The 12,934-nt window shown below is 46.4% G+C and overlaps 1 protein-coding gene and 1 long non-coding RNA gene across 5 annotated transcripts in view; both read left to right on the top strand.

The window, feature by feature from the left end:
• The first annotated feature begins 3,751 nt into the window (after positions 1–3,751).
• The window catches only part of PDLIM4 (PDZ and LIM domain 4), a 47,589-nt gene continuing 38,406 nt past the window's right edge, over positions 3,752–12,934 (top strand). For 2 of the 4 annotated variants that reach the window (XM_064387595.1, XM_064387596.1), the window contains exon 1: positions 3,752–3,911. In XM_064387595.1, coding sequence (XP_064243665.1) covers positions 3,819–3,911 — 93 coding nt within the window. In that variant the 5' untranslated portion in view covers positions 3,752–3,818. Of the gene's footprint in view, positions 3,912–4,004; positions 4,305–9,106; positions 9,132–12,934 lie in introns of those variants that run through there. The other 2 variants (XM_064387597.1, XM_064387599.1) reach the window with 2 other exon arrangements.
• Positions 4,849–7,756, top strand: LOC135279966 (uncharacterized). Its single transcript, XR_010347104.1, has 3 exons — positions 4,849–5,312; positions 6,592–6,633; positions 7,597–7,756. It is a non-coding gene; the product is annotated as an uncharacterized LOC135279966 (long non-coding RNA).

Below are 12,934 nucleotides of genomic sequence, written 5' to 3' on the forward strand. Positions count from 1 at the left end.
GGTTGGAGGAGACCTTAAAACTCATTCCTGTCCCCTGCCATGGGCAGGGGCACCTTCTATCATGCCAGGTTGCTCCAAGACCCTTCCCACATGGCCCTGAATACTTCCAGGGATGGGTAACTCATGACTAGCTTCAGCCACTGAAATGGCTCTAAGCAGAAACAGCCAGAGCCCTGATTGCAATTTGTACAAGCAAGAAAATCTCCTGACTTGGAGAACTATCAAGCCATAATGATACTTTAAGTCACTCTCATATGGACAGATGTTCAAAAACAAAGCATTGAAGGGTCATTATCAGAACTCTCAGAAAAACACAGACCTCTGCTAAGTATTGGGAGGGTGGCAGATGGAAAACGTGAATGTTCACTGAAAATGGGACACAAAGATCCACAGTTTACCCAGTCAGTCTGTGATAACAAAGGAAGGAAACTGAGAGTGTCACCGGTGGTGAAGTAGAGCCTGAATGGAATAGTCAAAAACAGAAACAAAGAGGTGATAAGTCTCTGGAATGGAAAAATACTGGAAACAAATATCAAGGAAAATATCGGGGAGGGGAAGGATAAAGTGAACAGAGTGATGAGATTGAATCCATGAACATGTTTGACCTTTGAATAATGCATGGTCTTTGTTAGAGCTCGCTGTAGGGTTTCAGCACTCAGCTGAAGAATGAGCACATTGGCAATACTGTATTTCAGCTGGATGTTGAGGCTTGCTCCCACAGCAAGGTTCAGCTGCTGTTGGTCCTGTTAATTTCTCTTAATTAGTTCCAAATAGGTTTTAGACATTACCTGAAATAGAAATGAAAAATTCTTACTGAGCAACCTGTTCTAGAGGAATGTGTCCCTGGCAGTGGAGTTGGAATAAGTTGATCTTTAAGGTCTCATCCAACCTAAGCCATTCTGTGATTCTATGATTCTATCAAAGACAAAACCAGAAATTTATGAGCCCACTTTAGGTGGTTGAAGTGAGAGCTGACTGGGTCCTTTGTAGAGTGCAGAGTCATGTCTGCTTTGCTCCAAGAAAGCACATATGAAAAGGTGTGTGAGCAGCTGAGAGAACACAGGGCACCTGTGAACCACAGACCTCTTTAGGTAATGCTCTCATTCCCTGCATCCTGGGGACATACATCCATGACAGAGGGGTGCAAAATTAGTTCCTGATACAGTTCTGAATTCTGAGAGTGCTGCTCTGCATGTGAGCACTTTCCATCAGGAGCAATGCAAATGCATATAGTTTTCTTCATAGTAAAACTGCCTCTACTTCACAGAGTCTAGTGTATTCTGGAATACAGTCTCATTTGGAATAAACACTCATACATTTATACCAATTTGGCTAATTTTGTTGTACTTGGATTAAGTTTTAGATGCGACATCAGTTCCATAAGGAGTGATCTGGGCTGAACATTCAAAAAGCCTTGAAGAGAAAGTGCCTCGGAGCCAGCAGTTTCCTGTCTGCTTTTGAAATGAATACTCTAATGGAGGGGATTTCTGTGTTTTGATCATCTCTTGCCTCTGCCAGCAAATTACTTGGAACCCCTGAAGCTTTGCTGCACAGCAGAGCTGCCCTTCACAGCAGGGTGCAGTTCAGAACCCACCCAGGGAATGGAGCTCCAGCGAATAGCAGTGGGAAATGTTTGACTACAGAACAGTGGGCTTCATTTTTCCTCTTTTTTTCCATATCTCTGGTTTATTGTTGCTACTTTCCAGTAAACTTAGTGCCCTTCACAGCAAGAATTTTTTATTTTCCCTCCTAAGAGGAAGGAGATGCCATTGCTGACACGCTGCATTTGTGCACATTTTTAACTCTGTCCTTCAGAGAATCCCCTTCATCACTGAACAGCGAGAGCAGGAGAGGTGGGACACAGCCAGTCCTCCAGCTCTCTGTGAGAGGAATTTCACTGTTTGCTGGGTGGATTTTCTAACACAAGCAAGAAACCTCAGACCAGCCTACTCCCAGGCTTCTGCAAGCTGGGTGATATCATGCAGGAGTAAGGAGGTATGATTCATCACCCAGACAAAAGTCAGCCTGTGTAGCTCTGTTGGTGAAGGCAGGCGCTTGTGAGGAACAAAGAGCAGGGGAAAGCTCTGCTGGTATTGGCTGCAGCTGGACCTCTCCTCTGCAGACACCTTTCTAGCAAAGCAAACCAAGTTTATTGTGTTTCAGGTTTGTGACACAGCATGGAGACTGTACTCATGCTGCTATATCCCAAAGCTGCAGGACAGCTCAGGAGCCTATTTAAAAGTCACAGCTGTGACCCCTGTCCCAGACCAAAGCCCAGAAAAATGGGCACAGCAATGAGCCAGTCACACAAACCTTCCCATGTCACAAGCAAAGAGCATTCACACCAAATGGCACATAAATCAATATTGCAGAAACCAGGCGGTGAGAAGGGGCTCAATGAAACTGGACTTTTTAAACAGTGAGTCCTTTGTTAGGTCCTTCTTTTTCAAGTGGGAAATTCTGGTCCAGCCCTTTCCAGGAAGAAAAGGAATACAGATATTTGGAGATTTTTTTCTCAGCTTCTGGGGGACATGCTTTGCAGTTCTGCTGACCACCTACCCCACCTGCAACCCACCACTCTGTGCCTGCAAACCATCCCATTAAACACTCACGGCAGCATGGACATCTCCACGGTGCTCCAACACCCACTGATCCAGCTGTACCACCAGGAAACGGAGATCCTCTGCAGTGCCAGGTGCTGCTCCAGAGACCCCTCAAGGACACAGTAATGTTGGGGTACAATGAAGGTATTCTGAGGACCTCTGCTGTGGGGACAGACTGAGACACATGGGAGCATTCAGCCTGGAGAACAAAAGGCTCTGGGGACAACTGAGAGCATCTTCCAGTATCTAAAGGGGCTCCAGGAGAGCTGGAGAGGGACATGGAGCGACAAGAACAAGGGGGAATGGCTGCAGACTGACACAGGGCAGAGGTAGATTGGATATTAGGAAGAAATTCTTTCCTGTGAGGTGCTGAGGCCCTGGCACAGGGTGCCCAGAGCAGCTGTGGCTGCCCCATCCCTGGAAGTGTCCAAGGCCAGGTTGGACGGGCTTGGAGCAGCCTGGGATAGGGGAAGGTGTCCCTGCCCACAGCCGGAGGCTGGATTGAGTTGACATTTCAGGTTCATGCCAAACGAAACCACTCTGTGACTCTGTGATTATTTTCTTGGAAGTTTATCCCAAGTGATGACCGTGAAAGATTCACAAACTGCTTTAAACCAAATCTGATTATTTCCTTGAACTTTTTTCTCATTCGGGAGACTTATTATAATGAATAAAACAGTCACAACCAAACGTTTACTGACCTATTGCATCATTTTCCTTCCACTGCAGGGGATGAAACTGCAGTGAGGGGAGCTTTGAGCACACCAAACGTATCCTTTACCACCAGTGAAGTACCGCAACTTTACCACTGCGAGTACTCGCTCCGAATCCCACTTATAAAAGGACCCAGGGGGAAATCCGTGCTGGAGCTCCCTCAGCGCCAGCCAGACCCGGTCCATGCCGCCCCCCAAGGCTGGAGCTCCCTCAGCGCCAGCCAAACCCGGTCCATGCCGCCCCCCAAGGCTGGAGCTCCCTCAGCGTCAGCCCGGCCCGGTCCATGCCGCCCCCAAGGCTGGAGCTCCCTCAGCGCCAGCCCGGCCCGCTCCATGCCGCCCCCCAAGGCTGGAGCTCCCTCAGCGCCAGCCAGACCCGCTCCATGCCGCCCCCCGGCCCGCCCTGAGGGCGGGGTGTGCGGGAGGCGGGATCGCTCCGAGCCGGCGCTCGGGAGCCGGAGCTGTCTCAGTCCGCGGGCAGGGAGCGCCCGCCGCCGCCGCTATGGCTCATTCGGTGGTCCTGCGTGGCCCTTCGCCCTGGGGCTTTCGTTTGGTGGGCGGTAAAGATTTCAGCGCCCCGCTGACCATCTCCAGGGTGAGCTGGGAGGGGTTCGGGGAGCGGCCGCAGGTGATGGGCGGCGGGGCGGGTGGTGCCCGGGGCGGCGGGCTCTGCCGGGCCCGGCGGGCAGCAGCGTTTCAACTCCAGTTTATTCTGTATGCACTCGGTTGAGTGCTCCCCTCTGAGCTTTGCACTGTTTCAGCTGCTTTCCTCAGCGTTACAGCCTTCTCCATGCTTTATTTTTTTGGATGTTAATTCATAAGGATCTGCTTTCAAAGTTTTTAGTGTTCACAGGGTTTGGATTCGTGCCCTGGACTGAGTTCACAGGCTGTTGGGGTTTTTAAAGAAGGCATGAGTTAAGTCAGCAAGAAGTTTCTCCATGCAGGCTGCAGTGTTCTGGGGTCTATGCGGGCTGGTAATAATTACTGTGTAAGTGTACTCACACTTGTGTTTGCCCTCACAAATATGTATTCTGGAAAATTCTTTGCTAAGATGCCACAGACAGATTGAAATGGGCTTTGTGTGTAGATACACGTGAGAACAAACCATCCCCCAGGCAGGAGGGCTCGCGGTGATGGGCTGTGATGGATGAGGCGCTGGGTGTGAGCTGGGCACATCCTTGGGCCGGGAAAGGGCTGGGTGCCCTTCGCCTCCCCGGCTTGTCGGGCTCTGCAGCGCTGCCGAGCTCCCCTGGGCAGCTGCTGCTCGATTTCTGGAACAAACACCGAGTGCATTTGAAAGGAGCTGTAACTTAAAAATACTGTAGCTTAAAAATACTGCTGTAATGCGCACAAGCTGTTTGCCATCTATTCATTCTTCTGCTAAAGCTGTGACAAAAAAAGAGAAAACATGTACTCTGAGTTTTGAAGAAATAATTATGGAAGAGTGTTTTAAAGAGGTTTAGTTTGTCTTTGAGTGCAAGCATGTCTGTTGCATGGCTTTGTTTCTGTTTTCACTTTGGTCTGTCCCTTTCCAAGTGCTCCAGTGAGGGCTGTTTTGGAGGAGATGGATGGAGGAGAGGGAAGGTGGGGCTGGCTGTGCAGCACGGGGCAGGTGTCCATACAGCTGGGGGGCTGTGCTGTGAGAGGGGCACTCGGTTTTTGGGGTTCAGCCTGAACCTCCTGGACATGGAGAGTTCTGTTTCTCCGCTGGTAACATGGGATGTATCAAAAATCACCTCCCGGCAATTGTAGAAATGTTCTTGTTGTAGAAGTGAGTATCTGAACTTAGTGGAGGGAGCCAGTTTTCCTGTTACTTTAAAAAAAAACCCAAACTGGTTTAATATTAAACAAGAAAAACCTAAGTCTGCTTCTGCCTAGATAGGTGGCTTGCCAAATTTCTTGTTTGATTCAGCAAACCTGGGAGGTGTGAGGAGGATGATTCTCCTCAGACCAGTCTTGCTGTGGATCCCCAGGAGTTGCAATGCAAGAAGCAGATGTAGGGTGTTATTCCATTTGGCAGTCTTTTAAATTGGATCCTTTTTTAATTCTGTTCCCACTGAGGAGTGGGCTGATGCTCTGATGTGCTGTACTCTTACTGCTCCTCCTGGAGGGTGGGAAACAAATCACTAGGATGTAAATAGAGATGTAGAGTGCTCTGCTTGGGCTCTAGTCTCTAAACACAAGAAAAGACCTCACTTGCTTTGCAAATAGTACCTGAACATGTTAGAGCTGGGGAAGAATTACCTTCTGCTGCAGCTCCTGGCCGTGGGGATGCAGGAAGGGGCTGCTGGAGGGCTCCATGGGCAGCCTGGGCTTTGCTTGGTGGTGGGTCTGTGCAACCCTGCTGCTGTGCAGAGGGCTGATCGTGGCTGTTGTGGTGCCATATTCCCTTTTATTCTGTAATTGTCCAGGAAATCTGTTCTTCCTGGCTTTATGTCTTGGCAAGGGGGCTGGGGGCTTCCCATCTCCAGGAATGAGAAGCCTCCATCCCCTTTGTCCAGCCTGGCTCACAGCAGGAGACTTGCTAATTGTGGAGGCTTTTGGCTGACTTCTGCTTCTCTTCAAAGTGCCTTTCTTCTTTAATTTCAGTTTCATTTGTTTTATACTCAAATGCCATTAAATTACAAACATCTTTGGAAAAGCAGAAGTTCTGCCGGGAGGCAGGACCACACTCTGGGATTCCCACATCCAGCTGTGGGCCAAGATGCCAACATGTTCTGGGTGTGCTGGGCTGCCTGGGGGATGTGGGGTTGCTGTGTCCCACTGCTTGGCCCAAAGGGGGCCGAGGATCAACGTGTCTGTCACAAGGTGTTTGGGCTGCACAGCTCTGCAGGCATCCTACCTGGACTGGTTATGTTGGGAAATCAGGTTGCACTTTGGGATTTTAGGCATCCAAGGCCACCCACATTCAGCTCTGGGTGCTGGAGGCTGGAAATAACGAGAGGAGCTGCCAGGGTGAGCTGAGGAAGAGGCACCGTGGTGCAGGGCAGAGAGGTGTCAGGCAGGGGACAAAGCTGAAGGTGGTCCACAAAACTGTCTTGTGGTAATATTGTCAAGAGATAAATGACAGTATATGGATTTGGTAGCATGGAACGTGGCAATGACCCTGTCCTGCTTTGGGATGGAACTTGCCTCCCTCACAAGGGTTTACTTGGCCTTTAGCCCCTGTGAGGTGGCTGTGGCTGGGCAGGTGCTGATGGTATTCAGTCTGTCTCTTGCAGCTGTCTCAAATAGGCTCGTGACATTAAGCAATGGTCTTTTTTTCTTGAAAACAGGTCACTTCCCTCTGTGATTTGATAAGTCTTAAGTGACAAGGGGTAAGGATCTGATTGCTCTGCTGAGCAGCTGATGCTGAACTCTGCCCTGGAGAGGCCGGGGCTCCAGGTGGGGTGTTGAGTTCCTTGGTATTAGGATAAATGCAAATCCAAAAGGGCATGCTTAGGGCACCTCTCATACAGTCACATGAAAAGTTTGGTGTGCTATAGCTACCCTTTTATCCTGTTTCTTCTTGTATATTCAGGAGGACCCATATTGTCAGGGCTGGAGTTTGCTGGGCTGGTTTGGGGGCATGCAGCCCTGGGGGTGATACTGGTGTGCTGTCAGCACAGGGCTCAGTTTGTTTTATACCCACTGTTACAGTGAGCTAACACCAGGTGTAGGACATGACATCATTAATGGTAACTCCTCCTAATTATATTTATGGGGGTACGAAATGATCCAAAAGATCTGCTTCAAGTTGACCTTAATGACTTGATAGAAAGTGGTTTTAAGATTTAATTAAATTTCTGGTAGCTGCTTTTCCTTGGTTGAGCAGGCTAATACTGGGTGCTGTGTTTGCTCTCTGTGGGAAAGAGGGTTCCCTGTGGCTCTGACTCCAGTGACAACATTCCCTTTGACCAGCAGCCATGGCTCAGGAGCAGCAATGGAATAACTCACTTGGCTGTTCTCAGTGTTGTGCTTGTAACCACATCAGTGAGTGCTGTGGTTCTGTGTGGGATCACAGTTGATCTACCCCTTGCCTGGGATTAAAAGATAATCAGTCATTAGCGTAACTAGAGGAGCTGAATGCATTTAATCATTTGAACTTGCTTGTCCTGCTCCTGGAGCAGCTGATGTCATCATCTGCCCAGTTCTGCCAGTGTTAATCCATGCACTTGCTGTTTTTGTAATCATAGATAAATTACTTAGCTAAACAGATAATTGACAAATGGACCAATTCCAGTCATTTTTAAATGAGATTTTAATACAATTTTTCCTTTATCTGCTGGCTTCAACATTAGTTTACCCGCTGGTCTCTAGCGGAGCAGCAAAAATGCAAGTTTCAGCTTTGGCTTGGAACTGTAACACAAGAAGGATGAGAAATAATTGGTCTGCAATCCATTATCCAGGTATTGTTTGAGTTAAGGTTGACTTTTAAACTTAAGCAGCTTTCACATTTGAGCAGAGACGTGTCCTGTTAAAGGTTAGGATACTTGAGAAAGAATTCTGCTGAGGAAGGAATTCCAGTAAAAGTGATTTTGTTGACTCTGTCAGGGCAGCCAGCAAATGCCCAAGTCTCTGCATTCACACAGGATCACAGCACAGAGAGCCCACTCCGTGCTATAATTCCTGGGGAGGCCTGGGAGGTTTGTTCTGGTGTGGATGGGATGGCTGAGCAGAGGGGGCTCCCAGAGTTAGGACTGGGAGTAACAGGTTTGGTTACCCCAGGAACTCCACATGTCTTGCTGTAGAAGGCAAGGATCAGAGATGGCAGCAAAAGGAACAGGAATTTTGTCTCTGTTTGAGATGTTAGGAGGATTTAAATTTCCATAAGGTGTGGTTTTTGTTTCATGTAGTTCTTCTGTATTTGATAGTTTGTTAGATGGAAATTTTGCACTCTCTGTTCAGAGCTCCCAAATGGACTGAAGAAGCCTCTCTGTGTTGCTGAATCCCAAAGCCCCACCTGATTTCTGGTGACTTTCGGTGGTTTGCTGCCTGTGTAGAGCTGAGTGATGAAAGCTGTCCCTCGGTTGGTTGCATAGTGAAGTTGTTACAGTATTTCAAGTGGGATGATTATTTGAAGTGGAAGGAAATACTTTTCCTAGTCAGTTTTTGTTTTTCTCATCATTCCTATAAACTCAGGGTTGAGAGGTCTGGGTGTTTAAGTGTGAAGCTGTGCTGGTACAGAACACTTAATCTGAGCTACAGATAAGAACTAACAGAAGTATGTCACAAATAGATTTGCTGCTGAAGTGTTTCTGTCACTGAGGCTTTAATAACTGAAAGAGAAGAATAAATGCTTGTGCTGGTTCAGGAGACAGTAATGGTGGAACATACTGGAATGAAAACCTAATACTAATTACCGTAATTAAGCACCCTGATAATCCCGAGTGGGAAAGCAGGTGGAAAGAATGATTCATGTAGATCCATTTAGGCAGGGTCTGACCTTGGGGCAAGTTAACAAAATAAACCCAGCCATGAAAACACACCAGGCCTCTGCCAGGCTGGACAAAGCAGCGTAGGTTCAGTGTCCCTGGGTATTTGGTTTTTTTTTCCTTCTCCCTCCTTTTTGTTTTAAATTATGGTGATGTCAGTTTTCCTTGAAGATTGAAAGATTGCCTGTTGGGACAGGTATTCAAAATTATTTTGTAGAGGTGTGCACTTAAATCCCACTTGATAAAGTGGGTTAAGGAGAATAGCTAGATAACAGGCTTACTAGAACAGCCATGTTGGTGCAAGAAGCATACAGGGGGAATTATGTGCAATTATTTTTTTTTCCTAAACTTTTTTTGCTGTGTAACACAACAGTTTATAATCCTGGTCCTCCTGAAATTGGGTAAGTCCTTTAATTTTAATACAAATATGTCATTAATGCAGAATTAATGCAGACCAATGCAATTTAATTTCATTTTTCATGGCTTGGGGATGAAATACATGTCACAGGAAATCCTAGAAGGAGCAATATAGTATTTCTAACTGAATTTGTTTTCCAGTTTCTGGGCTCTCAAAATGCCTTGACTTGTGGTTCTCAGGTACCCAAACACTTAGTAAAAACATTTTTATTTTTTAAGTCATCTGTAACCACAGGTTCTAAAGTGTGAAAGAAAACAGTAGCTCTCTCAAGATCGAGCAGTGTTGATAGAAAAGGTTAAAACAAACAAGTTCACAGAAAAATACTCTGCTTGATTTGTTATCAGTGCCAGGTGTGTGCCAGAGCAAACCCCGTATCTCACCGAGCTTGTTCGTGTAGTGGGTTTGTGCACAGCCCCTAACACCCCACTTGCCCCAGGCCCTGGTAGATAAGATTGTGTTTGTCTTCTACTTCACAATTTACACAAAAACTTCAAGCAAACACAGGTTTCACTGTGTTACTTGAGCAGCAGCAAAGATGTCAAGCGAGTGTGGCTGTTGAGGAACTTGTACAGCCAGGAGAAGCCCAAAACAAAACTTGCTTTCTCTCCACAGAGAACACAGCTCTATTTTTAAAAAAATAAAAAGTGCTGTTCAAGAGAATTTCAGCCAATGAGTTTTCCAAACACCATAAAGATACCTCACAGCCACACTCAATCCTTCTTGACAAGCAGAGCAACTTGCATTCACACCCATTAAGCCTTAAGTAGTTTTACATATTGTGTGGATTGATAGCAGATTATGTGGCAATGACATTTTACAGCCCAAGCTTCAGAAAACAAAATATACCAGAATAAAGATTATTTCAAGTCCTTATTCTTAGTTATTAAATATGGGCAGTACACAGCTAAAAGAGAAGCTGTCTTGAGCAGTTGACTCCAGAACTGGTCGATAAGAGCAGAGGAGATTGTCAGAGGGGAGGCGTGCAGGATGCTGACACTGCTCTGAATGCTGTTGTTTACCATAAGCAACAAAACACTTCAGAAACCTTTATCATGTGTACAGGGTCTGGTCCAAAAGACCAAACCCTGCAAAATACTTGACATTCACCATAAAAGCAGCTGTGTAGCAAAGGCACAAATCTCTGCACTCTGTGATTAACACCTGAGTGTGCTGCAAGAATGAAGCTTCAGGTATGCTCACCAACTGGATTAAACTTTTTACGTTGAAATTTTTTTCCTCTTTGGAGATGACTCTGTGTACCTTTTCCTTTTGATAGGAAGGAGAGTGTCAGCCTGCCTTCCTGGCCAAGAGGCAGATGGTTTGGAAGGCAAACTCAAAGCAGTTCCTCCATGTCTTCTGCACAGCACTTAAGGCTTGCTCCTGAGAAGGGCTCGAGAAGCTCTGCTGCTTGTTGAGGGGGAAGACTTCACTGGAGAGCTGGCTCCTTAACCCCTGAAGAAGATGAAGTGATTCTGGCCATAAACACTTTGTGTGATGCTGCTCAGTCTGGTCTGTGCAGTGGTGCAGTACCTGAGAGACTGCAGTGGTGCTCCAGGCACACCCACCCACACCAAGGGCTCACTGCTGTCCCCAGGGCAGCTGTCCCTCCCTGGCCTTGTTCCCTAACACGACAAAGTAAACACAGAGCAGATTTAAGTGCAGTAGCAGCTGTGTTGCTGAATGGGGCTGTTCTGTGCAGTACAGCAGCACAGACTCTTTAGCTTGCCTTTGGAGGAGGCAGTGAGGGGCTCCTGGTGGCCGTGACCATGGAGAGTGCTGCCAGAGCTGTGTGCCCTTGGGCTGAGCAAGAGAGCTGTTCACAACATACACCAGATGAGCCTTGTGGATCCCTTCCTTGTTTTTCTCAATCCGTGTTTTGAGATCTGCACATGGGTTACTCTAAAACACATGTCCAATTTCATTGATTCTCAGCCTCTTCTTTGTACAGACACCTCATACTTTGTGCTGGGTTAGGATCTACTCTATGAAACTGTTTCCAAATTCGGATTTGAATCCATTAGTACTTGGATTTAAAAGGATTTTTGAGTATCTTGCCTTTTATAATACTTGTACTCTGATTCTTTCCCTTCTGTTGTTTTAAGCTTGTTTTCTTTAGTAGTTAAATTAATTCAGATTCCATGAACAGTGTTCTTCATGTACTGGGCTGTGACCTTATCTAAATAATGTCTTGATACATCAGACTTTATATAAGCAACTAGAAAAATGCAAATGAATTGGCAAGGAATTCAAGGCAGGATGCTTTGAAAAACTGAAGAGAATCCCTGGAAAGAATGTTTAAAGGGTTTAAGGAATTTATTTTCATTAGTTAATTATTTGACTCTTGGTTCTTCTTGTTTTAAAAGATGTAGCTATGTCAGATCATTCCCTTCCCCATAGCATGGAACAGACAGGCTTTGTTTAAAAGCTGAGAATTTTGTCATGCTGTCTTGAAAGTCTCTCAAAGACTTTAATCGGGTCCTTTTGATCACAGTTGCAGAACAGAGAATTCCCCCGGCCTTGCCTACAACAAACTACCACTGATTTAAGAGAAGAGTGCTGTGGTCTGTGTAGGCTTGTTTGGGATTGCACCTTTTAACCCTTTAAATCCTGGCTTTGTTCACTGATGGGGTGCATTAGAGAACACTTTCAACAAAAAGTGAAGATGTGGCAGAGATAAAGCTGCCTTCATTATGGGACATGGGAATGGCCTGAATAGGCACCTTTTGTTGATTTGGATTAAAAAAATTCTGTGTGAATAAAGACTGACCTAATCTTTGCCATGGCTGTGCTGAGGCCTTGCAGGCAGTGAGGAGCTGCAGCCCTCATCCTTCAATCCTGACACAGGTGACCTTAGATGCAGGTTTCTGGGGAAAAGAGCAGAACTAAAAAGGGATTAAGTTAATATTACAAATTAACCTTTTACTAAACTATTGATTGTTTCAGCTTGTGGTGTTTGCCCAATTCTAAAGTTGGCTTGAGCAAAGCTGTTTCCAAGTGGAGCCATCCTGGTGGTGGGCAGGGCTCCCACCCCTGTGAGGGCAGGGGATGCAGGCATGGGGATTTCACCCTGGTTTGAATGCTCTCCCAGCCCTGGCTCCCTTCTGTGGCCAGGCTCCAGGGCAGACAGAACACTGTGTTTCAAGAGCAAACTTCTCTTGGTGCAAATAATCTTGCTTACTAAATTAGACTGCACAGCTCCAGCAGCAACCAATTTAGGTTAAGCACAAGGCAGTTGCCCCAATGTACTTTATTTTAATGGCCTGTCATTGTCAGATGCCAGCACTCAGTAAATCCTAGCGATGCTCCAGTGGCCAGATAAGAGAGCTGCTGCTGTCTTTAGGACTGTCCCAGTCTGTTTCATAGCATTCAGAGTATGCACTTGGCTGGAGAAGGGGGCTGCTGGAGGGTAATTGCCTTAGAGGAGAGTGGAGAGGTGGATGATAATCCTGGAAAAAGCAGTGGGGGGAATATGATTGAAAAAATTATTTTTAAAAATTGGTTGTGTTTATTGAGATAGAGTTCCCTGGTGGATGATTTGGCAAAAGACATGCTGTGGAGTGATGCTTGCAGTGCTGTCACTGAACCTTCTGTGGTGACTTCTTTGGAGGCAGAGGACAGTGAAAGAAGGGCTGTCCCCTGGGAGCTCTTTCTTTAAATTTGTCTTTTTCTTACTGGGACAATAGAGGGGGTTGGGACACCAATATTAGACCTCTGGTATTTTTTGAAGCACAATGCTATATGGACAACATAGAAAGATGTGACAAATGAGACAAATGACAAATCCTG

The sequence above is a fragment of the Passer domesticus genome, chromosome 13 (genome assembly GCF_036417665.1).
Source record: "Passer domesticus isolate bPasDom1 chromosome 13, bPasDom1.hap1, whole genome shotgun sequence".
Taxonomy (NCBI): Eukaryota; Metazoa; Chordata; class Aves; order Passeriformes; family Passeridae; genus Passer; species Passer domesticus.